The sequence below is a fragment of the Oculina patagonica genome, chromosome 10, assembly GCF_052425735.1.
Source record: "Oculina patagonica isolate OP01 chromosome 10, crgOcupat, whole genome shotgun sequence".
Taxonomy (NCBI): Eukaryota; Metazoa; Cnidaria; class Anthozoa; order Scleractinia; family Oculinidae; genus Oculina; species Oculina patagonica.
The window spans coordinates 12,581,534-12,609,226 of NC_135767.1; the positions used below are offsets into that span (position 1 = coordinate 12,581,534).

General features: G+C 36.7%; 2 protein-coding genes and 3 long non-coding RNA genes across 5 annotated transcripts in view; 3 read left to right on the plus strand and 2 right to left on the minus strand.

Moving 5' to 3' along the window:
• The window catches only part of LOC144629001 (cysteine repeat modular protein A-like), a 49,090-nt gene that overhangs the window by 19,342 nt on the left and 2,055 nt on the right, over window positions 1–27,693 (minus strand). Inside the window, exons 3-4 of the mRNA XM_078487143.1 lie at window positions 4,959–5,030; window positions 1,351–1,422 (exon numbers count right to left, since the gene is read on the minus strand). The gene's annotated coding sequence lies outside the window, so the exon portion shown is untranslated. The remainder of the gene's footprint in view (window positions 1–1,350; window positions 1,423–4,958; window positions 5,031–27,693) is intronic.
• On the plus strand, window positions 7,630–12,990 carry LOC144629243 (uncharacterized). Its single transcript, XR_013566317.1, has 2 exons — window positions 7,630–8,069; window positions 12,450–12,990. It is a non-coding gene; the product is annotated as an uncharacterized LOC144629243 (long non-coding RNA).
• On the minus strand, window positions 14,682–17,165 carry LOC144629258 (uncharacterized). Its single transcript, XR_013566329.1, has 2 exons — window positions 16,831–17,165; window positions 14,682–16,739 (listed from the first exon to the last, which is right to left on the minus strand). It is a non-coding gene; the product is annotated as an uncharacterized LOC144629258 (long non-coding RNA).
• On the plus strand, window positions 22,268–25,079 carry LOC144628697 (ATP-dependent DNA helicase PIF1-like). Its single transcript, XM_078486825.1, has 2 exons — window positions 22,268–23,441; window positions 25,068–25,079. Exons 1-2 carry the CDS (start codon window positions 22,365–22,367, stop codon window positions 25,077–25,079), a joined length of 1,089 nt encoding a protein of 362 aa, XP_078342951.1. The 5' UTR covers window positions 22,268–22,364.
• Window positions 25,045–26,921, plus strand: LOC144629255 (uncharacterized). The gene is made up of 3 exons (XR_013566326.1): window positions 25,045–25,098; window positions 25,292–25,745; window positions 26,345–26,921. It is a non-coding gene; the product is annotated as an uncharacterized LOC144629255 (long non-coding RNA).

The following is a 27,693-nucleotide window of genomic DNA, read 5'->3' on the forward strand; positions in this document are numbered from 1 at the left end:
AAAAGAGTGAGTTGCCATGGTAACGTAATTTTATGCCAACTGAAAGTGTGTTTTCTGTAGAACTATTAGACTGCCAAGTTTCATTGGTCTCTGCAAAAAAATGACTGAGATAATTCAATTTTTGTACTTAACAGAAAATTGGGTTGAGTAGATGACGTCATCGGTCCTCTAATTTGCATATTTTGCGATTTTTTTAAGCTTGAATATCTCTGGAACTAAAATAGATATTTGAAAACGGAAAACGGCATTTTGAATCTTTCGTTAAAAACTCCCTAAAACGACTAAAATATCAAGAGGTGAAAATTTGATCACAGTAGCACTTTAACAGAGAGTAAATAAAGGTCATCACACATCGGATTTTTAATATCTTGTCCTTGATCTTTTCGTTTAATCATTCCTAATATGTTCTCGCGTTCATTTACTTCTTTATAAATATACATAACAAATAAAACACTAACCCTCGGACGTACAAAGGGGGGGGGGGTGGATGCCACCCCCCCCCCACTAAGGTTTTTTCCAAATTTTGAAAAAAACGATTTACTCTATAATACTGAAACTTTCAGTAGCTGTTCATTCATCCTTTGCGGAAATTTTGATATGTCAACCATGTGTCCATGATATTTGACGTTGCCATGGCAACGTCATAAATACAGGCAGGTCTTGCCAAGAATCGTCATTTTTAACATTTTTATTTAATTTTTCCAGTTTTTTGAAACAGAAGTGCAAGATTTGTGTATTTTTACATTCCATAAGCATTCTGGCTTGATTTTGCATCAATTTCCGTTAATTTTTTTACTTTCTAAGAAAATGTTGAAATCCAAGATGGCGGATCCAAGATGGCGGCTCTTATGACGTCATGTGACGTCATATGACGTGACGTCATATGACGTCATATGACGTCATATGACGTCATATGACGTGTGACGTCATATGACGTCACAGCCAATTAAACTTAGGCCATCTTGTAGAGTAAGCTAAGGGCTTTCTTCTCAGTACAAAATTATTTCGCTACGCCTTATTATAACGAAAACTCCGGGGAGGGGTTACATCCACCCACCCCACCCCCCTTGTACGATGGTGGGGGTATGAGTTTGCTTGTACGTCCGAGGATTAATTATAACACTAGTTTTGTTACTATTCAGCTCGTTTAGTTTATTGCTATTTTTAGTAATTTTTTGGCCTATTCAAGTTAATTTCGTTTTTTGCTTCTATCTTTTTGGTAAAATAAAATTATTGTCGTTGTTACCGGTGTTGGTATTGGTTGAAATGCGGATTATAAGATCCGTCTATACTTTTTCTTTTATTTCCAGAACGCAAAAAAATAGTTTATTATGAACTTCTCAAACATACAGCAAGTACAACTTCGGAGTATTGGCAAAAAGACCCACGGGGAGTATTTCAATATTGTTTGAACTCAAAAGCCTGCAAAATAAATGGTAAATCGTTATCTTCCCATTTTAAAAGTGCTATCATCCCAAGAGATACTATAGACGTTTCTGAATGAATAAAGGATAACAAAATTTCGTTGTTAAATAAGAAAAAAAAATGATAAAGGAATCATCGCTTAGACTAGAGCAAAGCTTTCTATATATTTCATATTTCTTTCTATTTTTTTTTTATTTCATATTATTAATAGCTTTAGGTAGATAAGAAACCTGATGTAGTTCGTTTCCCCTAGAAGTCGTTTAATTTCGAAAAAACAAAGAAAATCGATTTTGGTGGTCGAAGTCACAAATTTCCCAAATTTGAAACCCGAAATTTGTTACTATGAGTACTACACGTTCGCTTACAAACCTGCGCAGAAAAAAATTGGAAACTTAATTTCTATTAACACAAAAACTCTTTTTCTTTCGCTTTAATATAATTTTAGGGCTTTAGAGCAACTCTTCGAGCTAAAAAAAACTGAACTGACGAGGAATAGTTTTCACGATGACAAAAAATGAATTCATTATCTCCGATTTTTTTTTCAATTCTCGCTCAAACTTGCATGTAGATATTCATGTTAAACATACCTGAGAATTGGCTTGGGATATTTGAAGGATTCTCTCTTAGAGGGCATCAAACTTCGGCGAATTTTCACAACAACACCCGTATATAAAACTGTGTAAACACTTCTAATTGCTAAACGCACGAAAATAAATGTTTTAACCCCAAATGCTCGCCAGATCTCAGGTATGACGTCTTAGATAAATATCGACATTTGTGTTTGAAAGAATATTGAGAAAAATATGGAGTTATACCAAACGTTAAATAATTTCGTTGAACTACTGTTTAATTGGACTTTTTATAGTGAAAAGAATTGTTCGCTCTTTGACTTATTTCAGTTCGAAGAGTTTTGCTTAAGCCCTGAAACTACATTCAAACCAAGGAAAAGAAGTTTTTCTGTTGATAAAAAGCGTCCAAATTTCTCAATGTGGCTCTGTTTACGAACGCAAGAAGAGTTTACGATAGGATTGAAAATGATTGAAAATTGTGTCATGTTGGGGCTCCGATCACGAAAACTGTTTTTTTTTTCTTTTTTTTTTCTTGAAATTACAAGACTTCTGGGGGGGGGGGGGACAAAGTACATTAGTTTTCTTATTCATCAAAAAGCTATTCAAAATGAGCAAAAATGAAGGAAATCTATCTTTTTTTAATTTCTGCCGCCTCAAGCGTGGTTTATCGTGAAAGGCGCTCTAAAGGTGGCTCCATAGGGTTTTGAGATATTACGGCGCGCGCACAAGTTATTCCCATCAAGAGATAATTTTCGCGTTATTTTTTAAACTAGTTAAATAAAAGCTGCCGAAATATTAAAAATAAGGACTAAAATATGTTGTGCATTATTCTTTTTTAAAGTAACGGCCTTTGCTTTTGAGCTACATCTACCCAAAAAGTCCTATTTACTGGTGTTTTCATGGCTTTGATCTTAAATTTCTTTAATTTTCTTTGCTGAATTTTTTTTAATTTTTCCCACCGGATTGAATCTGATGGGAAGTAACTTTTTTTGAGCATGCTTGAACTTTCGAACCATACGAGTTAATGAGTACAGACGAGCGTTTCCCGTTGTTGTCGGTTTTTGTACGAATATCTGTTAACACAAAGGTTGTTTAGATACATACCTTAATCCTTTATGTAGCAGAATCTCTGAAATTCTGCTCGAAGTATCTCACAATCGCGGAGACTATTCTCTATATTTTCTCTTTTTCTTTCGATCGTAGGAACTTTACAAAAGCCGCCAGAAGCACCGCAGACGTTGTAAACACCTGTTTGGGGTGTTGTAAACTCTTTTATCTGTTCAACACAGGAAAGCACGGGTGTTGTTACATTGGCAGGGAGCAAGTTTCACGTTTTCTCGTCGAAAATTTCACTCTCGCGAGAAGCCGCCATGTTTGTTTTGATCACAGGCAGACCACCCTATGTGTTCGTGGTTAATTATTGTTGGTGACGTGAAACGAACAAAACAAATTTTGAAATCTAAAAGGGCTACTGAAAAAAAGCTTTAGAAATTAAATATCCAAACTACATTTCGCTTTAAATACCTCAATAAAGTTTATGAAACGTTTATCGACACATGTGTTGTATTTCTTTGCATGCGCGGGCCGTTTTAAGTGCCTTTTTACCTGATTTAGCCGGCCGAAGGTCGGTAAGAGATGGAAAGGAGACAAGGCTTGCAAGTCGGCGGCCGCCAGCAGCGACCTTCTTCACTTCAAATCGAGCTAAATCGCAATTAACGCCAAATTACTGAAAATCTCGCCTGTCTGACGATGGCTATCGATCGGTGGGTTGTTGCTATATCTTTTCGCAGAATTTTAGCTCATCCCTCCAACATTTTCCGAGAAAATCCACGCTGAAATCATGCATACAGCTTTCTCAATATGATCGAAAACATGCAGGCCCTTTCAAATTTACCAATCAGCGCTGGCATCCCGCGGCAGCTCAACGCGGTTCAAAACCTGATTTGTGAATTTGAAACGTCCTAGGTGTTTCGAATTCCATTGGTCGCTGAATTGGGCACCGATCATATTGAGAAAGCTATATGCATAATTTCAGCGTGGATTTCTTCGGAAAATGTTGGAGGGATGAAGCTAAAATTAAGTGAAAAGACGTAGCAACAACTCAGCGATCGATAGCCATCGTCAGACAGGCGAGATTTTCAGTAGTTTGACGTTAATTGCGGTTTGAAGTGGAGGAGGTCGCTGCTGGCGGCCGTCGGCTTGCAAGCCTTGTCTCCTCTTTCTCTCTTACACCGGCCCTCGGCCGGATAAATCAGTTATAAAGGCGCTTTAAACGGCCCGCGCAGGCGAGGAAATACAACACATGAGTCGATAAACGTTTCATTAAACTTTATTGATATATATAGAGCGAAATGTAGTTTAGATATTTAATTTCTAGAGCTTTATTTCAGTAGCTCTTATAGATTTCAAAACTTCTTTTGTTCGTACAATAATAAACCACGAACACATAGGGTGGTCTGCCTGTGTTTTGATTTGCCAGCATTTCAAGCTCGCCCATTTTCGTACCCATTCTTCGCGCGGTCAAGAAACCCTATGGAGCTACCTTAAGCTCTTTTGGGAACACCATGGCGAAGTAGAAAGCAGTGGAGATGCGGCACTTATTGAAAGACACGGAGGCATTTTTTTTTACATCTGCCGAAAGTTCGGAAAGAAACTAAGAAAAAATATTTTTATTATTCAGGTTGCCAGATTTATAACTAACCTTTTTTTCCAAAAAAATAAGTAGTTTTTAACTTTCCCATATAGATGCAATTTAATTTTAGTCTAAATCTTAGTATTCTTGTGTATTTATTTTTTTTAATATTTTAACTTCTATTTTAGATACACTGTAAGGTTTATTGTAACTTTTTAATTTTTACTTTTACTGAATGTAAAGCTGATGAAGTCATCCTAATTAGTCATCCTAAAATTAAATTTTATGCCTCTATAGGCCCTCTATACATACAGGCAGGAAGTCAAACGTACAGAAATTCTAAGGAATATAGAGTGGAAAATACATAAGCGTCAAGATAAGTAATATTGTTGGTTCCCAGACGCCTGCAAAGATATGAGAAAACACATAAACAATGAATGTCGACATATGATGTCGACAAGAAACAGTTTAGTTCTCAGGAATGATTCTCGAAAAGAACGAAAAGCAAAATAAGTTAGCCACCAGTCCATAGGGATGGCATCTCTACTAGCAGGGATTTATTTCATTAAAACATATTAAAAAGAAAAAAAAAGATAGACAAGTCAGAATAATCTTCTCTTGACAAATCACAACCCCCCCCTCCCCAAACACCACCATCTGCGACAAAATTGAAAGTAGGGACAAACAGTAGGATAGCATTACTTTATGTCCTCCTGAGTTCTTGCCATGTGTTCTGTGGTTTATTTACACTCGCTTTCAGTGTTTGAAATGAGCCAATCAAAACCGATGCATACCGGTGTTAGTCTCATGCAAATAACCCCACAATTTCAGAAGGCCATGCTAGTGGTCTGTGATTGGCGGATTTCGATCCGCCTTGATTCTTTGTTTTTAATTTGGTCCATATTTTGGCCACAGAGACGTAAGTTTTATTTAGCTACATATCCATTCAGATTTATTTATCATCATCATCGATCCTTATCGCGCCATTGGACGCATAAGGCCTCTACAGTCTCTCTCCAGCGGGAGCGGTCTTGTGCCGCCTTCCGGATCCCATTCCAGGTCAGGTGCAGGGACTTAAGTTCTTTCTCGGCCGACCTTCGCCAGGTTGTTCTAGGCCTTCCCCGTGCTCGCTTTCCCTCTGGTGTCCAGAATAAACCTTCTTTAGCCACATCGCCGGAGTCCTTCCTCAATACATGCCCAATCCAACTCCATTTCCTGCGGGTTAAGCTCACCATGATGTCCTCTTGTTTACGGATGTTTCGTACTTCCAGGTTGGATATTTTTTGTGGCCATCTTATTCCCAATATAATACGGAGGCACTTGTGGATAAAAACCCTCAACTTTTTAACTACGTCCTGTGTTGTTTTCCAGCTTTCGGAGCCATAGAGAAGCACTGTCTTTACATTTGAGTTGAATAGTCTTAATTTGGTCTTAAGGGAAATCCTTTTGGATCTCCAAACTGGTTTCAGTGCTATGAATGCCTGTCTAGCTTTGCCGATACGCGTTTTTACATCTGCATCGGCACCTCCCTGCACATCAATCACACTGCCAAGGTAAGAGAACTGTTCTATTTTCTCTATCTCATGTCCATCTATCTTTATTTGGCAATTTCTTTTGCATCCAGTGCTCATCCATTTGGTCTTTTTGGTGTTAATCTTAAGCCCAACTCTACGCGCATTGTTCTGTAATCTAGCTGTTTTCTCGCCTAGATGTGTTCCATGGGTGGATAGAAGGCAGAGGTCATACGCATAATCCAGATCTTCTAATACGGTTGTCAATTTCCATCTGATTCCAGTACGTTGGTGACTTGTTGTTTCTTTCATCACCCAGTCTAGGGTAATCAAAAACAGCAAAAATGACAGCATGCATCCTTGCTTGACCCCAGTTTTCACGGCAAACCATGGTGTTAAATTTCCTTCATGGAGAACACTACATGTGAAATCTTTGTACAAGGCCTGTATCATCCTGATGATCTTGTGTGGGACGCCATAAAGCCGCAAGAGTTTCCATAGGGTGATTCGATGAACACTGTCAAACGCCTTTTCAAAATCAATAAAATTCAGGTGCAGGGATGCCTGCCATTCCATACATTGTTCTATTATGTTCCTTAGAGTGAAAATCTGTTCTGTGCACGACCTTCCTTTACGGAAGCCTGCTTGCTCCTTCCGTAGCTGATTATCCACTGCATTCTGAATTCTTGTCAGGATGATTCTGGTGAATACCTTAGACACCACAGATAGAAGAGTTATTCCCCTCCAGTTGGTACATTCTGTGGTGTCACCCTTTTTTGGGATTTTCACAATAAGACCTTTGCGCCAGTCACCCGGAAGCTGTTCTTCTTGCCATATGTGCCCGAACAATACGAAGAGCACCTCTGTAGCTGTTTCGATGTCTGCTTTAAGCAGCTCTGCGGGTATGTCATCATAACCAGGGGCTTTGTTGTTCTTCAGTAGTTTGATTGCCTGTCGGATTTCATCTCTACTAATGGCATTTGAATTTAGGTCTAGATCAGGCACATTAGTCTCAAGGCGGGGCGGGTTGCGTGGATCGTCTCTATTTAGTGTTTTACTAAAGTGTTCAGCCCACCGTTTTAGTTGATCTTCAATTGTTGTTAAAACATCGCCATTACGATCTTTAATCGTTGTAGAGCTTTGGTGGGTTTTGCCTGAAAGACTTCTTGTGATGTTATAGAGCTTTCTGCTATCATTTACCTTCGCTGCTTCTTCTGCTTCTCCCGCCTTATTCTCGAAGTAATTAACCGGGCGGGGCCTGGGCCCGGTTCATAATCTGCCCGGGGTTTAGTTTTTGTTTTTTTGTCGGTAAATCGTTCGAGATGCAGGTCACGGTCACGCAAATTTTGATGTGTATGGCGATCGCTCGTTTAAAATTTTACAAACACTTTGCTCTCTGTTTAGTGTGAAGTGTATGTTTGTGACATTCGAGCGTTTGACTGTCACATTGCAAAACCGAAAACTGTTTTGAAATGTCCACGCTATTTTTAAATGAAACCATTACGGTGACCAGCAGGTCACGCCTTGGTCACGCAAGATTTGATGTTTACCAGCGATCAGTCGCCTGTAGCTATACAAAAATCATTCAGTGCCGGTTTTTAAAATATTTTCGAATACTCTGCGCTCTGTTTTGTGTGATATTGTGTTATTCAAGCGTTTTGCTCGAAGCGAGTACAAGCCGTACTCGGAACGTGCTGAATATATTGCAAAACAACGACTTGTTTTGACATGTCCAAGCTGCACGCTAAATAAAGAACCATTACGTCATGACAGATGTCAAAACCTTGGCAAGCGGTGGTGCAATACCAGTTGCGTTGTTGATGTCGTCGAGCGCTGTGTTTGTTGAGGTCGCGTTGAGTTGCCTTGAGCTTTATATAATCTGCAGAAGTGTATTTACAATTCCCGGACTGCCCGTGGACAAGAAACGTGAAGGTAAGCGTTTACGTGTATTTCCTTTACTGTCAGGGTTAAAATTTTGATATCTGTACAGAGCCCATTTTGCGTTTCCTTTTACCGTGCCGATTTGCTCGTGAGATAAGGCTTAGTAATAAATCACAATTCTGTTGGTTCAGCGATTATCGATCTCATAGAAGGGAAGCACTAGCTCGCAGAAGCAGAATTATATTGTTCGTACAGCGAAAGCATTTATAGAAACACTGAAATACTGTTATGTGTCTTGTGTTGCTCCAAATTCTGTTCATAGAAAGCAGTTCGTTTAATTTCTCTGGGTCTTGTGTTGCTCTAAATTGTTATGTTCCATGAGCTGTTCGTTTCTCTGGGTATCGAGAAAAAAGTTTTTCTTAAATGTGCAAACTCGAAAATGTTCCCGAGAAAAAATGGACAGTTTTAAAAGTATTCGCGTGTGATGTACAGGTATTTCGTATCCACTATTTACCTTCGATCGCTCGACGAGCTTGTTTACTTGACATTTAAGTTTTCAAATTCTCACAATGTGCTTTGCTGGACGCATAACGTGTACCAGAAATGAAAAGCTTGAATTGAAGTCATGTTTAAAATTGAATACCAAAACCTTGACGAAAGCAATAACGAAAAATATCACGCATTTTCTGACTGTATTTTTTTGTCACGTAAGGGACATGAATTTGCATAAGTTATGTGCTACCAAAGTTGGAACTGCCTTGATACAGTAAGAGTGCGTTTCTTTGGGAAAATCCAAAATTGGATCATTGATCTCAGATCACATGGATACTTTGCTCCCAAAGAAACGAAGAATCCGAAAATGGATTTTTTTGCCATGACAACCCCGTAAACACATTTCGCACAGAACAAAAAATATCAGCACAAATTTATTTTTCGTCGAATGTATCCTAGATAAAATAATTTCAGCATACAAAATCTTTTACAAAAATCACACGTCGAAATAGTTCTTCTTTAGCCTCAAGCACAGTGTGGCGAGAAAGCATCAGAGAGCGAAGAATGTTTGCGAAATGATCAATGCAAACTGCACTCGTGACAATTTCAAAAGGATACAACTTCCGTAGGCACACGGTGGCTGTTCTAGAAGACCTGTATCGAGTTTAAAATAACACTTCATACCTATGGAGCAACCGTTTCCTTTTAACATGAAATATTTTCGTATTTTGATCGAAATAACCGCCTGAAAACGTACCGTATGACAATGTTTACAAAGAGCAAACCTGCATTTTCACAGCAAAGACCGCTGGGCCAAGGTACCTTTTTCGAATCCTTTCCCAAAGAAACGCACGGATCATGAATCCTAAAAATCCGGATTCAGATATGATCTGATGTATCCACTCTGAGTGTGGATTCTTCAGATCATTGATCCAAGATTAATCCATTTTCGGATATAGGTAAAGAAATGCAAAATCCGTTTTTGGATCAAGAATCCGGATTTGGATTTTTCCCAAAGAAACGCACCCTAAGCCTTCAAATAAAACGTGCTTTGCTTGACTGTCGTCACAAACAGAAAAAAATTAAATGGAAGTTATACTTAAATCGGACATTCAATAATACTGAAGTTAGTGAAAGTACTTGCGTGAAATTGCATTATTTTCTCCTGGATTTATTTTTAATCAGTGCTCGAGATTAGTGATCGTCCGAGACATCTAAAAGCGCGTTCGGAAAAAAATGCCGGACAACCCAAGAAAAAAATTGAAGTACAGTACAGTAATTACAATGTGACGCCCAACAGAATAAAGATTAGAAGTTATAAATTTGAAACACGAAATTATTAACTCTTTATAGCTTTCTTTCTGATCGATGGAATCCACGACGAAATTTTCGATATCTTGGCGCTTTGGTATGCATTTCTTGCCTTCATCTTAAAAGAAATATTATTCTAAACAAAGTTGAGTTCAAGTTCTTTCATATTTCAATCTTTAGTTCGGAAATTTTGACTTTTTTAAGCGAACAGATTTGAAACCCCAAGACGCACCTTGTCTGGGAATAGTTAGGATTTAGAAAATTACTACACCGCTTCAGAAAAAACAAAGAAGTATTTTCATTAACATTAGTAAGTCGAAGCGTTGAGTTTATTTACTGGAAGGAATTCTGCAGTTTCATCTACATTCTACATTCCTCGAAGCCCAACCAGCTAAAACTGATGAAACTTGGCACGCACGATTTGTCTCAGATCTACTGTAAACAAACTAATCAGGAACTATTGTGCAACAGAACCAACAAAGCAGTAACACAGAACACCCTACCCCACCATGTCCCTTATCTCTAGCCCTCACTATTAAGGCAACTACAATACCCTTAGCTGAAACCCTGAGGTGAGTACTTGACCTAAGTTTAGGTATAGGGGTGCCGCTGGGAGTTTATTAATTGAAACCCTGTTTAGGACAATAAAAACTTAAAATGCATACCCTGTGTAGGACAACACCCCCTATAAGATTTCAAGTGGTGCTGTAGTCTTGATAACCTACAAATTTACCCTGTATGAGTTGAGCCGTAGCGAAAAGGTCATATGGATTTTGATAACACCAAACTAAAATATATTAAAATACACAAATGCAAGAAAAATTGAGAACATTGAACAATAGAATTTAAAACGAAACAAAATTACTAAAGGTTACCAATTGTCCTCCCTCTTGCCTGAACTGTTCAAAACGCATAAAGGTACCGAAGTTTAAAACGATAAAGAACGCAAATTTGTACCAGTACAAGTCTTGCATACACTAAAGCGGCGCTTAAAGTGTTGTAATGAGGGTTTCTGTTATAGTTTGAATCTTGTTAAAATGCCCTAAATAACATTCCTGACGTTCTGAAAATTCCATTTTTCCCCAGAGGAGCATGCCTCTGGATCCCCCTTCTTTGTTATGTACTCTTCTTTGTTATTAACCCCAAGAGTGCCAACATCAAATTTCTCGTCTCAATATCAAAACATAAACAAGAGGACAGGTTTTGAGAATTGACAAATGATCACAAAAGGAAAAGTAGTTTGATTGTTTAACAAATTCTCCAACTAAAGGACTGGTCAATAAGTACCAGGGGGGTGGACCGGAGCAATTGGAAAAGTGGTGGCTCAAAAATTTGTGACCCACCCTTTCCTTCTGGCTAAAAAATGATTGATCCACCCCTGATAGGGGGTTGAAAATTGCATGACCCACCCCCTTTGCTAAAAAAAATTTAGGGACCAATCATTTCTTTATCATCTGTTAGGAGTTGGAGATTTTTGATTTGACTTCAGCTTTTAAAGTGAAATTCCCTACATAGACATTTTCCCTGATGGACACTGCGGTTCCATGTACGTCTTTTTTCCATTTTCTTTACACACCAAAGAAGGATGAATTTATCGCTTCTTATACTAGCCTTTTGTAAGTTTTCCACATATTTGTGTGTAAAGTCCATGGGTAAATTTAGACACAAACATATGCAAAAAACTGAATCAGTATGTAAAATTAATTCATAATCAATTATTGAAGAGTTCATATTTTTATACAGAAATTAATAACAGAAACTTCAACCACTGTCCATCATTCATATTTGCAAAGTGTTTGACTAAAGAGTTTACTGGTATTAAAAGGCCTAAAGCCCAGCGTGAATCTATGCAGGTTGAAGAGAGACAAGCAAAACTGATGTTACGATCACAAGTCATCTAGGGGGGAAATTTTTATATTTGGGCCTTTTGAAATTGCTAGAAATTCATTTAAAACTGCTCACATGGAGAAATTTATCAATTTTATATAATGATGAATACAACTTTTCTTGGAACTATAACAGTTTAAAGTTAGTGAATAAATAAGATGACCCACCCCGTACGTGTAGATCAAAATTAAATAACCCACCCCTTTTCGAGGGCTCAAAAACTGATGACCCACCCCCTTTCTGCTCCGGCCCACCCCCCCCCCCCCTGTACTTATTGACCAGTCCCTTAAATACTATAGAAAAATGTATGAAAATAAGTAATGAGAATTTTTGTTTTGATATTGGGGCTTAAAGGGGTAAATAACAAACGGAATCCACAACAGACAGTCAAGGCAATTTTGGGGGGATTTTGTTTGTCTATTTTTATGACTGAACAACTGATGCATTCTTTAGTCAAAGGCTTGATAAATTTTAATTTCACTTGATTACTGTTTTTTTTTTGGGGGGGGGACATGAAAAAAATCGATTTTGAGAGGGGGGGGCAGGTAAAAATTTCCGATGAAGAAGGGGGGCATTATATTTAACAGTGACTATCTATCAAATCCCACCAGCCCCCCCCCCTCCCTATAAAAAATCAACAGTCCCTTAGGTTAACACGGAGGACTTGAATATTTAACAAAATGAACTAAATGGGTTTTAGAAGACACTGACAATATTTGTTGTTTTCTTTTTCTTTTTTAGTTTCCAAAAAAACGGGACCTGATCGACGAGTGAGCTTATCAAGAGTTGTCCCAGTTATCAAGAGTTATTATTATATTATTATTATTAAGCTGAGCAAAGTCTTAGCGTAACGGAGATTAACCAAGTAACGGAAATATACACAATTATACACAATTATACTGAAATACAGCTTCACTGAGTATCCCCATGCTTGACGCAATGAAGATAATAAAAGAAACATCATCTAGATCTCGCTTTGCATTGTTTGTTAATAGTGTTGACAGCCAAAAGAAAGGGAAAAAAAGACGCTGTGCAGAACCAAGTAGGCTGCCTGTAAAACAGTTGAAACGGGCTTTAAGAAAGAGAAAACTTAGGAAAATAATGCGAAAATATGTATTAAAGAATGTTCCCAAGTCATCAAAACTCTATCACATCATTCAAACACCCTCACTGCGCAAAAGGGTTGCATTTGCCAATGGCAAACGTATAACGGAAGGCAATGAGTTTACAGTTACTGAAAAATACCCTTTGAGAAATGGCTGTAAAATTTTGCCATCACGGAATAAACTGGTGTACAAAAATGTAAATCACAGAATAAACAATATTGTTAGTAAGCTTTCTGGGGATATAGAGACAAATCCTGGCCCGTTTGTAGTAGATCCTACCAAAACCATTCATGCTCCATACAGTCAAGGAAATAGTTCAGTTTTTGGTTCAAATGCAGGAAATCAGTGTGTGGCAATGAGCTTGACAGCAATATTGTACAGCTTCATCTATTCCGTAAGATCCTCCTCAGATCTTGTAGAAATAATGACCATTGGTAATGAGTTATACACACACCTTTCAACGTCAGTAGCACAGGATCGCTTGATGTTGACAGACTCGTACCCAGTCGTTACTCTTTTTTCGTTTTGGCTTCGTTCAAAGAGGATGATGGGAAGGACGTAGAAAGAGTAACGACTGGCAGAAAACGAATCCAAGATGGCGGCCGATTTTTCCCGCCAAAAAAATGCACTTGAAGAAAGGCCATTTCAGCGCTGTTTTTTAGCTCGTAATCTTCCTTGTCCGCACGCTAATTGCTCCGAGAGTGTTTCCGGTTATTCTCGTGATGGAATCGACCACCATTATCGGGTTAGTCACAATTGCCATATATTAAAACCAAGACGATATTCTAAACGCAGGACTCAGTCCTTCTGAAAAATAATCACTCAGAAGAAACCCTAACATGTATAAAGAGTCTTTCAAATGAGTACAAGTCAAAGGTAGTTAAGTTTATTGCTATGGCCGAATGTACTTACGAAAGGAACCTGGAAAGATTTCCGCACAGGACCCTACATTAATTATGTATGCAACGTATTTCATACTATCACTATACATAAACAGCAATCATGAAAAGAACGAATCAGTCAGAAAATTGTATGCATAATTAATGTAGGGTCCTGTGCGGAAATCTTGCCAAGGAACCTTGTTGAAACCAAGAGCGAAGGACACGAATTCCAGATTCAACACGATTCCACTAAAATAAGATATTGCAAAATTATGCAGCTCAGCAACTGAAGCAGCCAAACTCTATGGCACATACCTGTAACACAAGGGTTATTACAAGCTTACGAAAAAGGTAGTAGGCCACAGATAATTATCGTTGACTCGTCAGAGTTTGTGAAGTTCAATATAGACCAATGTATGGTTCCACAAGTCTAGCAGTACTGTTGAAATTGTTGTGAAATCTTTTTAAGCGAAGTTGGTATGTTTTGTTATTAAAAGATGTAGTTCTGTATACTGGTTTCTATGCTTTTGTTTGTATATACATATGCTATGAAAACAGGATTTCAACTTGTGAAGATTTCAAGCTATCAGCACACAAATTCCACAATATAAAGGTCTTTCATAGGCTTATTTATATATATTTATCAAAACCACATAGCAGAACTGTAGGTGTGCACTACCAGGCCTACCTATACAATTCTTGATGGTGTAGATGACAGCACACTTGATGATTTTTTTTTTCAAGAAGCTTGGGTTCAATTCCCAAACAAGTACATTATGGTTCTGTGCACCTATTTCTGCTCTTAATTATTATTACTAGAGCTCATAATTAAACTATATTGTGGAAACATGTGTTCTTGTAATCCATGTTCCATAATATAATATTCTAGCCAATCGATTTCATGAAGAAGATGCATGAGTTTATTGTTTAGCAAGTATCTATTGTGAAGTTCTATATATCTTCCACAATATTTATTATTTTTGTTGTTAGCTTCCATTGAGAATGATAACATGCATGCTAACAAACAACAATTGTCTCTGAAATTTATCAGAGTTATTTTAATTCATTATGTCACATTAATTCAACAGTTAATTCATTACAAGCAATTTCTGTAGAAAAATCAAATTCTGTATCTTACAATATTATACATTATCATAGTAATTTCCCTTCCCCATATGAACCCCACTCCACAGAATTTAAGTGTAAATATTTTTAACCTAAATGTAGCTTAGTAGATTTTAATGTAAATAGTGTCCCCAATTAGTTTTTTAAAGCTAAATACCTTGACACTATAATAAAGTATCCATTCATTCATTCACACCAACTATGGTAACTTTTTTACTTTGTCAACTTGTTCTAATTCACTAACATATCAGTAACAATTATACATGTACTGTAATGTGTACCAGAAAAGCCTTTGGCGTGGGAATTGACCAAAAAAATGTGAGATTTGTCATCCATCTCACTATCCCTGAATCTATGGAGGATAACTTCCAGGAAGCAGGTCGAGATGGTATGCCCTCAACATGCATTCTATAGGTTTGAGGACAGATCAAAGATTCTAAACTCAATAAGCAGAACAACAGACTTGGACCAAAAATGTCTTCAGAAGAAGATGTTATATAGTATTGTGAAATACTGCATGCTGAGCCATTGCCTTAGATCTTTTAAACTGTCATACTTTGATGGGGACAGTGACACATCACAACCATGTGGCAATTTGTGTGATAATTGCCAGAATCCAAATCAATTTAAACCTAATTAACTGTTGAACAAGCTGCATTTACCTTCAAAGGATGAAAATGTAAAAATAGATGTACTAAACAAAAATTTCCAACGCAATTTGGGCTGGGAAAGGCCAAGTTAAAATCTGAAGGGCAAGCCATACGATTTTTTCAATAACTGATTGTCAATGGATTTATGCAAGAGAACTTGTTAGTTCAGACAGAGAACACATCTGCATCATTTTGAACACTGACCGAAAAAGCATACCAAGTCAAGAATGGAATAGGCACAGTTGCTTCAAGTCTATAATAAATAAAGCTAAATAAGGAAGAAAATACTAATATATACCTGTAAAATAGAGAGCATACAATACACCTGTGAAATAATAAGCTAACAAGATATGCTAAAGTTTGCCGATTCTTTGTTTCCTGTTGTCTACTGTGTAGTAGTAATTAAGACTAACTATTTCTCAGGTATATTGTTTGTGCTCAGCCATAACATTAGGAAACTTGACAACAGGTATGAGATTGACATTATTCTCTCATGCGATTTGATTTTATTGTTCAAGCCATACAACACTGGTGATGCTGAGAATCTCTACTATAATATGCAAATTCACTACTAAAATGGTATCACTTTCTGTCATATCGCCTAGAACGCCTAGAGCAGGCCTGGATAGGCGCTATCAAAAATGTTTATTATTAAAATGTTTTTTTATAATTATATCAAAAGTATCCAAAAAATGCAAAATTTTGTCTGTGATGACTGTCCATATGAAAATAAAAACAGATAATTTGTGACAAAACTGCAATAGTGCATTTCCCTTTGTCTTAATACCACTACTATCAAACTAACATTAATTGCATTGAATCGTTAACCAAAAATTTTTTCTAAGTTCTAGAAAGGACTTGTTGTGCAGAATTTAGGAGAATGGAATGAAGAATAAAAAACTTTCACAAGGTACCTACATAACATACAGGGAGAATTTTCAGCTCATTCTAAGACCTTTCACAAGACTTTTACAACTAATAAAAACATATGAAAACCATGCAGGCTTAATGCTTTGACTGAAATCATTTTGAAATTTTTGAAAATATTCCTTATATATATGCAAAAATTTTGGTTCCAATATAAATAGCTTTGACTAGTCGTAAAGAGCACAAAATAATTATTATGAGACAGTCTTTAATGGTCACATACAAAATGATGTACAATTACAAATTAGTAGGCTTGGTGTACTTGAAGCCATCGTATTGCGAGCTGTATATGTTGTAAGAGAGTTCTACTTGATTTTGAGTGTTCGTCAGGTCTATCATCGTCTAAAAATATCAATATAGGCTGGAATTTACACAATGATCGTACTAAAAACATAACCTATTTCAAAATAGATGTAAAAACATTCCCACTTGCCCTCGTAATTCAGCTCGTGGAAAGATATATCCAAACTCTCGACCTCAGCTGAAGCTGCATCCGCCATCTTGAATGGCAACAGACTTTGAAAATATTGTCATAATTCAACAAATACGAACTGTATAACGTCCAAACTTAATATTTAGTCTTGAATATTCTACTCAAGAAGAAAGAAGTCTAAAAAGTTCCAAAAATCGGCTGTATATTGATGCTTGCAAGAAATGTCGAATTTGTGCAAGAAAATTTTGGTTTTCTGCCAGTCGCTTCGCAAAATAAGTTCGTCCTTCCCTTGATGCCTTGCGCGCCGCTAAAAAAGCAAGAGAAGCGACTGGGTACGAGTCTGTGATGTTGACGGAATTACCTGAAGTGTTGTGTCTAAGAGAAACCATGTATAGCATGCGATACAGTGACAGCTATTTTGGTACTGTACATAATTTATATGACTGTGCAACAGAAGATGTTCATTGTCGACCCCTACTAGACGCCTTTGATCTGTTAATTGGAGAAAACTTCAAATCGTTTATTCTCACAATAACGATCTCCACCGTAGCCATTTTTATAACAAAGGACGGTACATTTAAAGTCTTTGACTCGCATAGTCGTGATTCTAAAGGAATGTCTGATCCCTGTGGTACCTGTGTGCTAATTGAAATAGCTTCTCTTGACCATCTTGTCCAGTATTTTAAAAACGTGCACATATTAATAAAAGATGCCCTTTATGAATTGAAAGGCGTCCAGATATTAACAGAAGTGACCGAAGGTGTTAGTATAACGACGCCCGAAATCTCTGGACCAGTGCAGTTTGAGAATTTAAGTAAAACTGAAATAGGTCAAGAAAGTGTACGAAACAGTGACACTTATTGCTCTTGTAAGCAGTGCTGTTTTATTTGTTTTTATGCAATTTGCTTCTCCGTCTTAAAGCAAATTAGTTATTGGAATGAAAATACATTTGATGCCATAATTGAAAATTGTAATCGGCTGCAAGAAAAGCTCATGTTAAAAGAACATTGCACGGCCTCTGATCTTCCAAATTCACTTGCAATAGACATTGCAATCATCGAGGCACATTTAAGTGTTGCATACAAAATAAGAAAAACAGAACAACAGTCTTTATGCTTTATCCAAGAAATGAAAAAAGTTATTGCAGAAAACCAAGAACACAATACCGGCTTTTTAATGTCCGCGTTAAAATGCTATGTTTGCTGCATTTTTAAAAGAGATTGTAAAGGGAATACATGTTACAATCTATTTGGTCTCAACAATAGCAAATTGAAAGGTTATGATTATGAGAAAGTCAAGAACATAACAAGTGCAATTGAACTTCTTCTCAGAATGATAGCAGATAAAACAACGTTAGATGTGAAAGCATACGAAATACATTTCGTTAAGTGCAATTGTGAGCTATCAAGCAAAGACCGCCAGACTGTATTAAGAAGGCATGTGTCAGCAAAGCAAAAGCAGAAACTTGCCAAAGATAGAAGGGAAAGCTATGCTGCTATGGAACCAGCCAAGAAACGAGCTTGCTTAGATTATTACGCCTCAAAGTACGCAAACATGGAACTCGATAAAAAAAAGGCGGTAAGTGCTAAGAATGCTGAAAAGTACAGGCTTATGGATCTCGATGAAAAGACAGCGCTAAGTGCTAAAAAAAGCTGAAAAATACAGGCTTATGGATAGCGATGAAAAGACAGCGCTAAGTGTTAAAAATGCTGAAAAATACAGGCTTATGGATCTCGATGAAAAGACGGCGCTAAAAACCAAAAGAGCTGAAAAATACAAACTAATGGATTCTAGTAAGAAGAAGGACCTAGTAAAAAAATGCGCAGCCAGAAAAAAAGAATTAAGGCAAGAAAAACGTTCATCTATACATTCTCTGGACTACTATATTAAACAATTCAATCGAGATATAAGGGAAGGTCCTTATTATATTTGTGTGGTCTGCAATAGGCTTTTGTACAGAAAAACTGTTGTGGAATTTAAAAAGGATAAATACGACTCCAGCTGCTGTTTGTTTGCAAGTGTGAAGTCGTTCAATGAAAAGATGTATATTTGTAACACTTGTCATAATACAATCAAAAAGAAAAACAAAACTCCATGTCAAGCAGTGCACAACAACCTTGGAGTCGATGAAGTACCACGCGAGCTTGCGGTTTTAGAAAAACTCGAGCAAATTCTGATTTCACAACGAATAGTGTTTCAAAAACTCATTGTGATGCCGAAAGGTCAGCAACGGAAAATTAAAGGAGCGATCTGTAATGTTCCAGTGACCTGTGAGGAAACATGTAAAGTTTTACCACGGTACTGGGATTATCATGTTAAAACTAAAGCGGAAGTTACAATTCAGAGGTCATGTCTACTTTCAGGCAGTCCGTCCACAACTCATAATGCATGCTCTCAACTGGCTTAAAAGTAATAACGAGTTGTATGAAAATGTAACTATTAATCTTGAGAACATTGATCCTGAACTATCGTTTTTTTGTGCGCACCAAGAACAAAATAGATCGAACACCACAAATTGTTCTCAAAATGGAACCGTATCACCTAGTGATATTTATGACGACAGTGGTGACAATTGTGAGAGGGAACATTCACTTAACGAGCACGCCGGATCAGAAAACGCAAACAATGACCAAAGTACACCTTTCACCAGTGAAGATAAAAGCGAGGATGATGCTGACGACTGTGATAAGGAAGACCCAATTAACGAACACAGAGCAGCAACATGTGAAACCTGTCTTCAATCCATCATTCCAGACTACCCTATCATATCTGATGAGCAAGGCAGGACTACTTCAGCTGGAAATGAAATATTTGATATCGCTCCTGGAGAAAACAAGCATCCCGTGTCTATAATGACTGACAGATATTGTGAGGAGCTTGCCTTTCCAGTTCTGTTTCCTAAAGGCAGATATGGGTATAAGATGGACAGAGAGGAAAAGCTAACACCTGTCAAATACTTCAATGCACGTTTACTTCATTATAGTGGAAGATTTGCAATGAATCCTGAATACCTTTTCTTTGCACAGTTTATCACTGAGCAAAAGAAAGTTTCAGATAGTATCAACATTGCTTTGAAAAAGTTACATGGGCAGCCAGTTACAGGATCACAATTTAGATCAGATGAACAATGTCTCAAAAAACTGATATTCAAGGACCAGGCATATCTTTTTCTCAGAGGTATCCCAGGTAGTCCACCGTATTGGCAGAAGTTTATGTATGAAGTGATAGCAATGGTACAACAACTCGGAATACCAACATGGTTTATGACATTGTCATGTGCTGATCTTAGATGGCATGAACTTTTTCACATACTGTCTCGTGTAAAAGGAGAAAATATGACGGATGAGGAAATTGACAGTTTGTCATATAATGAGAAATGTTCTTTGCTTAATCTTAACCCTGTTATTACTGCTAAGCACTTCCAGTACAGAGTGGAAACTTTTTTTAAGGATGTATTACTAAGTAACGCCAACCCTATTGGAAAGATTATTTATTATGCACTTAGGATTGAATTTCAAATGCGTGGATCTCCTCACTTGCACTCACTGATATGGACTTCAGATTGTCCTGAGCTGAAAAAAGGCAACGAGGAAACTTATATACGATACATTGATGAACATGTGCAAGGAAGACTTCCAGAAAAGGAAAACGATTCCGAATTCCATGACTTAGTAAACCTATATCAAAAGCACACTCATTCAAGAAGTTGTAAAAAGTATAAAAATATTCCATGCAGATTTGATTTTGGCCAATTTTTCACAGACCAGACACTTGTTTCTAAACCATTGCCAGATGAAATTCCTAATGATGAAAAAGCAATGCTATTGGAAAGGCGTAATGAAATCTTATGTTCTGTAAAAGAGAAAATCAATGAAAAATTGGATCCAAGTAAGTCTAATTATGACTCAAGCATAACTGCAGACGATTTACTGGCTATGTGCAAAGTTTCCAAAGACAACTATAACTGGGCGTTATCAATTAGTGCAGATGCCGATTTTGAACTGCATCTTAAAAGACCAATTAACAGTTGCTTCATTAATAATTACTTTGAAGCTGGAATAAAAGGGTTTAGAGCTAATGTTGATTTACAGCCTGTTTTTAATCACTACAAGTGCATAACCTATGTTTGTTCATACTTTTCAAAAGATGAGACTGAATGTTCCCAAGCTATTATGAATGCCGCAAAAGAAGCTAAAGCCAATAATTTAAACATTAGAGAAAGCTTAAAAAAGGTTGGTGCAGCTTTCTTGTCTTATAGGGAAGTCAGTGCTCAAGAATGTGTTTACAGATGCATGCCTGAACTTTGGTTACGAAAGACATTTCCTTGCATAATTTTTGTTAATACTGGGTTACCGCAAGAAAGATGTCGAGTTGCAAAATGTCAACAAGAGATCGAAGCACTTGACGACGATAGTACTGATATTTTCAAGTCAAATGTAATTGAACGATACAGTGATCGACCTTATATTGTTGACCAGTTATGCTTAGCTGAATTTGCAGCTTACTACTACAAAGACTACAGACAAAATTCTGATGAGTTTAATGATGTTCAGCCAAATGTACTTTCTGACGATTTAGTAGAATCCAACCATGTTTCTAATTCTGAATCAGCTCTACCACCGACAATTAAGCTGATTAACGCCCAAGAAATCATGAAACGTCGAAAGGTGAAGGCTGTTATAAGATTTCACACACCAAGCAAAAAAAAAGAGCCTGAAAAATTTTATCATCATTTATTAATGCTTTACTTTCCATGGCGAAAAGAGAGTGATCTTCTTGGTGATGATCAATTATACGTAACCAAATTTCAGGACTCAGCAGTGAATACTAAAGTAGAGGCAAACAGGAGAATATTTGAACCCAACGCTGAGGCTGTTGATATTGCGTTGCAGTTGTTAAGTGAAAACACAGTGAAACTGAATCGTCTATCATATGATGCTATTAATGACCAAGAAAATGATGATTTATCAACAGAACCAACAACTGACACAGATGAATTTGATCAATGCGATGAGCAGTTACCTGAACAATTGATATCAATTCCACAACCTTGCATCCAACCAACATCCCTAGGAGTTACTACTTACAACCAACCATCTGCTATAACAGATGATGCATTGCGCAATTCTGTAAGAACTTTAAATGAAAAACAACGTTTTACGTATGACGTTGTGCTGTCTTAATGTAGAAGCATGATAAAAAACGTTAACTGCTTGGACAAACAAAGCATTGAACCAATACATATCTTTGTTACTGGTGGAGGTGGTGGTGGAAAGAGCCATTTAATTAGAACAATTTATCACACTGTAGTGAATACATTCAAGTATGCTGCACTAAATCCTTCTCTGCCAACAGTTCTCTTAATGGCCCCTACTGGCGTTGCAGCTGTAAACATTAGTGGTACAACTGTTAATACAGCACTAGGTATTCCAAAAGATGCTGGAATTAATTTACCTCCACTGCCAGATCAAAAGAAAACGTTGTTGAGGCTCAGTTTTAGTGAACTCAAGCTTTTAATTATTGATGAAATTTCAATGGTTTCAAACAATATGTTACTGCATATCCACCAAAGATTAAAAGAAATTTTTGGAAGCTCGAGCTCAAAGATATTTGCCGGTATAAGCATTATCGCTGTGGGTGATTTACTCCAGTTACCACCTATCAAACAGAAACCTATTTTTTCTTCTTATGCCAATGACACATATAACTTAGCACATCCATGGTATGAATTCAAGATGGTAGAATTGTTTCAAATTATGCGGCAAAAGGGTGATCAAGCCTTTATTGAGCTCTTAAACAGATTGAGGGTTGGAAAACACACAGAAGCCGACATATGTACTATTCAATCTAGATCGATTGATCTCAATGACACAAATAACTATCCTTCAAATGAGCTTCATGTGTGGGCTGAAAATAAACCTGCTACAGAGTATAATAATCAACGTCTTCAAGACATTTCCATGCCTTTACATGTCCTTCAAGCAGTTGACCAATATCCAAACAATGTATCAAGGACAGATATTGAAAGAGTTCTTTCAAGAGGACGTTCTTACACAGGTGGTCTTGATTTTGAGATTTCTGTCAAAGAAGGTGCTCGTGTCATGTTAACAAACAATGTCGATATCTCTGACAGACTTATAAACGGCCAGTTGGGTACTGTGGCTCGAATTATGGTGAGTGAAATTACTCAGAAGCCCACTATCGTGTACGTTAAGTTTGATGACGATGATGCAGGTAACTTAACGATTGAAAAATCTGCAGATACCTTTGCTATAGAAAACAAAGCTGTGGCAATTAAACCAATTTTAGCTAAAATAAAGTGTAACCCAGGGAAGCGTTCATCGCCAGAAATACAAAGATTGCAGTTTCCATCAGCTTTGGCGTGGGCATGTACTGTTCATAAAATTCAAGGATTAACGTTAAAAAAAATTGTTGTAAGTTTCGAATTGTTTAGACAAAGGTCATTTAACTACGGACAAATATATGTTGCTCTAAGCCGTGCCACTTCTCTTCAAGGTCTTTATGTGCTTGGAAAATTAGAACACAAACATGTCAAAGCAGATCCAAGAGTACTTGACGAGTATGAGAGACTACGAAGTTCATCGCTGCTGGTAGATAATACAAATTTCCAAGTACAGGAAGATGATCCTATTATACCTATTGTGTTGTTAAATATCAGATCGCTTCGAAAACACAGTATTGACATGAAATTTGACACTAAAATTTTTAACTGTGATCTCCTTCTGTTAACGGAGACTCAACGGCATGTACTAAAACCCGAAACAACGAAACGAAACCACCGAAACGAAACGACCAAAACCGCCGAAACGACCGAAACGAAACCGCCGAAACAACCGAAACGGCCGAAACGAGCGAAACGAAACAAAATTACCGAAACAAGCAAAACTTCAATATTTTCGCCACTTACCGTACTATACACTCAGTTTAGCCTACTATACACTCCGTTTAGCCTACTATTCGCTCCGGTTAGCCTACTATACACTCCTGTTAGCGTACTACACACTCCGGTTAGCCTACTTTTCACTTAGGTTAGCCTACTATGCACTCCGGTTAGCCTGTTTACGGTTAGCTCTCAATAATTGTAATGGGTTTTGCTTGTTTCAGTGATTTAGTTTCGTTTCGCTCGTTTCGGCCGTTTCGGTTGTTTCGGCGGTTTCGTTTCGCTCGTTTCGGTGGTTTCGCTCGTTTCGGTCGTTTCGTTTCGGTGGTTTCGTTTCGTTGTTTCGGGTTTTAGTACATGCCAGACTCAACTTCTGCCATCTGATTCAGACAATGATATGCAAGATCATCTTGATCCTTTTATACTAAACAGGCACGACAACGATGATAGATATTCAAGCCTAGCTTTCTGTAACAAAACAACGGTTCTTATCACTGAAAAAGAGTATTTTCCAGTCATAAATGCTTTGATGTTGACAACAGTTTTCACTAGACGGAAGAATTGTGAAATGAAACTTTTATCCCTTTACCGAAAACAAGCCTGTAACGTGCATGATTTTGTTAATAACCTAAGACATATCATCAATTTGTACACGATCGATGTAATACTTGGTGATTTTAATATCAATTTCCTGGATGAAAAAGAATCGCATAATTTAAAGAATGTTTTGGAAAAAACGTTAGGTTATCAACAAATTGTTAACAAACCAACATTTTTATCAGGAAGTCTTCTCGATCACGTTTATGTCAAGTCACAAAAGTTCAAAACTGTCGAAAATACCATAATTAGCATTTACTATTCCGATCATGATGCAGTTAAAGTCCTTCTTTATTTATAATGCAAACGAAAATAATTTGTGCCAAAAAAACCCAGTTTTTCCAAGCCCTTTAAACATACTTTTCTATTTTAGAGAAAATGATGTTAAAAAGTCATTTAATACAAGTAATGAATATATTGAATTTAGCCGACTGTAGTAAATCGGATATATGATGTGAATGTAGTAAAAGTAGTGAATTTAAATAGTGGCTTTAGTAAGCAGGTGTAATACATAAATAGTAAAACTAGTGAATTTAGCCAACGTGAATGTGAATTTACATTATTGCCTTTTTTATACGTTTAAATAAAGTGAATTTAGCCAATGTAGTAAATTTTAAATTTTAAATATTGAACTTAAGAAATTTTTATTTTTTATTTTCCTACAACTGAACCCCACAAGCTATAAGCTTAAATATTTATCATGTTTAAATAAAAGTTATTTATCTATTTATCTATCTAGTGGATGCAGTGAATTTAATTTAGCCAATGTAGTGAATGTATTGAATTTGGCCAATGTAGTGAATATAGTGAATTAGCCAATTTAGTGATTTAATATAGTAAATTTAGCCAATTAAGTGAATATAGTGAATTTAGCCAGTGTAGTGAATATAGTGAATTTAGCCAATGTAGTGAATATAGTGAATTAAACCAATTTAGTGAATATAGTAAATTTAGCCAATTTAGACGAATATAATGAATTTAGCCATTTTAGTGAATATAGTGAATTTAGCCAATTTAGTGAATGTAGTGAATTTAGCCAATTAAGTGAATATAACGAATTTAGCCAATTTAGAGGAATATAGTGAATTTAGCCAATGTAGTGAATATAGTAAATTTAGCCAATTTAGTGAAGATAGTGAATTTAGCTAATGTAGTAAATTTAGCCAATGAAGTAAAAATCCTGAGCCTATCTAATTTCGTGAATAAATACTGAATTTAGCCAATGTAGTGAATGAAGTGAAAGAGAAAGTGGTAAATTTAAACACCGGCAAACAACAAAAACATAAGTTTACAAATTAACGATAAGATGAGGACGATATGTCCTCAACAACTCTGCCTGGTGCACAGCAATCAATGCTGTGCAAAGCTAGCTGTGCATGTATGTCTGACAGACACCAAGCCCTACATCATCATGAAGGTAAGTGATACTTTAATTTGAAATTTACAGCTGTTACAAGCATCCTAAGCTTTTGCTTTCTATAAGTTTTTCATACATGTTAAGTTTAGAAGTAATCAGTATCAAACACAAGAGACAGTGTTCCATCGGGATATCCAACACCGAGATGTTTGGATAGCCAATGAAACACTGTCTCGAGTGTTTGATATATCTTCTCAATCGCAACAAAAACTACGGAATAAATGGAGAAATAAAATCGTACAAAATCTATGCTTATTAAGATAGGGTTTCCAAACCTCCTTCACGGTTATCATTTTCTTTGTTTTAACTTGCTGAATTATTAATGAGTTGGAGAACTATATCCATTTACTCACGCAGCGATTGTCCCCAAACAACATGACTACACTCTTAAGTCAAGGTCTCTATTTCTATAACACAATTCTTACGAGTAATTGGTAATTATCAGTTATAAGCGTTGTTAAAAAATCAATTGGCTGTTGAAACCTTGACAACTGAAGTGTTTCATGCAACCATTTTAATCTGAAATAAATTTAGCCCCCTACTAACTCAAGTTATTTTGGCTCTAAAACTAAACAGGATCTTTCTCTGATTTTATTCAGTTGCAGGCCAGGAAAATACGTCAATCACAAGTCAAGTACACAAAAATCAAAGGCGACATTTATTAAAATGAAACTAAATATGTCAAGAACAAATGGACATTTCATTTTTTGCCAAAAAAGGATTGCATTAAAAAACACAGAAGCTACGGACTCAAGTTAATCAGCTGATCTGACATTGTACGTTTACAGAATGATTCATAACAGTCACGGAGCAACTTGGACATAAACCAAATAAAGTGAAGACAAAGCCTAAGAACAAGCTGCCATCGTGCACTGATACTTGAGTGTAGTGGAAGTACACTTCTTACCTCAGACAATCTACGTTCTGTCTTAGAAGAAAAGCGTTATATTTTTTAATCAACATATAAACTATGTGCAATCGCGAACTTGTGTTTTAGGGAAAAAAAGACTTCAGTTTGTATATTCTGCAACTAAGTTGGATTTTTCCAGAGCCATGACAAACAATGTAACAGCCCAAATGTGATTCGACGAACAGAATGAAATCCATCTGAAAATACACAAAATGAACTATACTCACAGCTGGCGATAACAATAAAAATCAATGATTGTACTCCTATTTGCATATTTTGTGTTATTAATATATTTATATTTGCATAATATTTTACACTCTTAGCCTCTAATTATTTATTTTACATGTTAATAATCGATGATAACTGCTAATCAAAAACAATGCTTGGTTATTTTTGTTAAGCAGGAAACAGAAACATAATCGAGTCGGTACACTGTACCGACTCGATTATGTTTCTATAGTTCTCAGTTCATACACTACCTGGATGAACTACCCTAATAGTTACGACAAAGATTGATTTAATGATGGTAGAATTCGGCATTTAATTGTTAGGCACAAATTTGAAAAGAAAAACTGTTTGAACCAGCCAGTGAGACAAGCCACACATTTTGTGCCTCGTGTAAACCAAGCTAGTGACCACCCACATAAAGGTCATAGCCACAAGTAACTTTTGCAATCCTTGTGTATGACTTGTATGTCCGTGTTTTCTTCCTGAAAGTACTCTTTATAGTGGAATATATAGAATGGCCCTGTCAAAAAGGGTGCCCTTTTTAGGCGGAGGTCTACAACAAGGTGGGAATTGCACAAGGTGAATAATAGAAAAGGGTTGAGCGAAATGACATTTAAATATTTAAAATGGTCTTTCAAAGTTTCTCTAATTGACACTTTAATGAGTGATCCAGTTAAACATTTGAAGGGAAACCCAAGTGAAAAGTTTAGAAGAGGGATACAGTATCTCTGACGAAGGCATGTTTTACCGCCCGGTTTTAAGCTTCTTTAAGCTTCTTGTTCCTTTTGTCCTGGCGAGCACTTTTTTTAA

Coding starts and splice junctions, on each gene's coding strand:
- LOC144628697 (XM_078486825.1), top strand. CDS start 22,365: ATGGTTTCAAACAATATGTTACTGCATATCCACCAAAGATTAAAAGAA.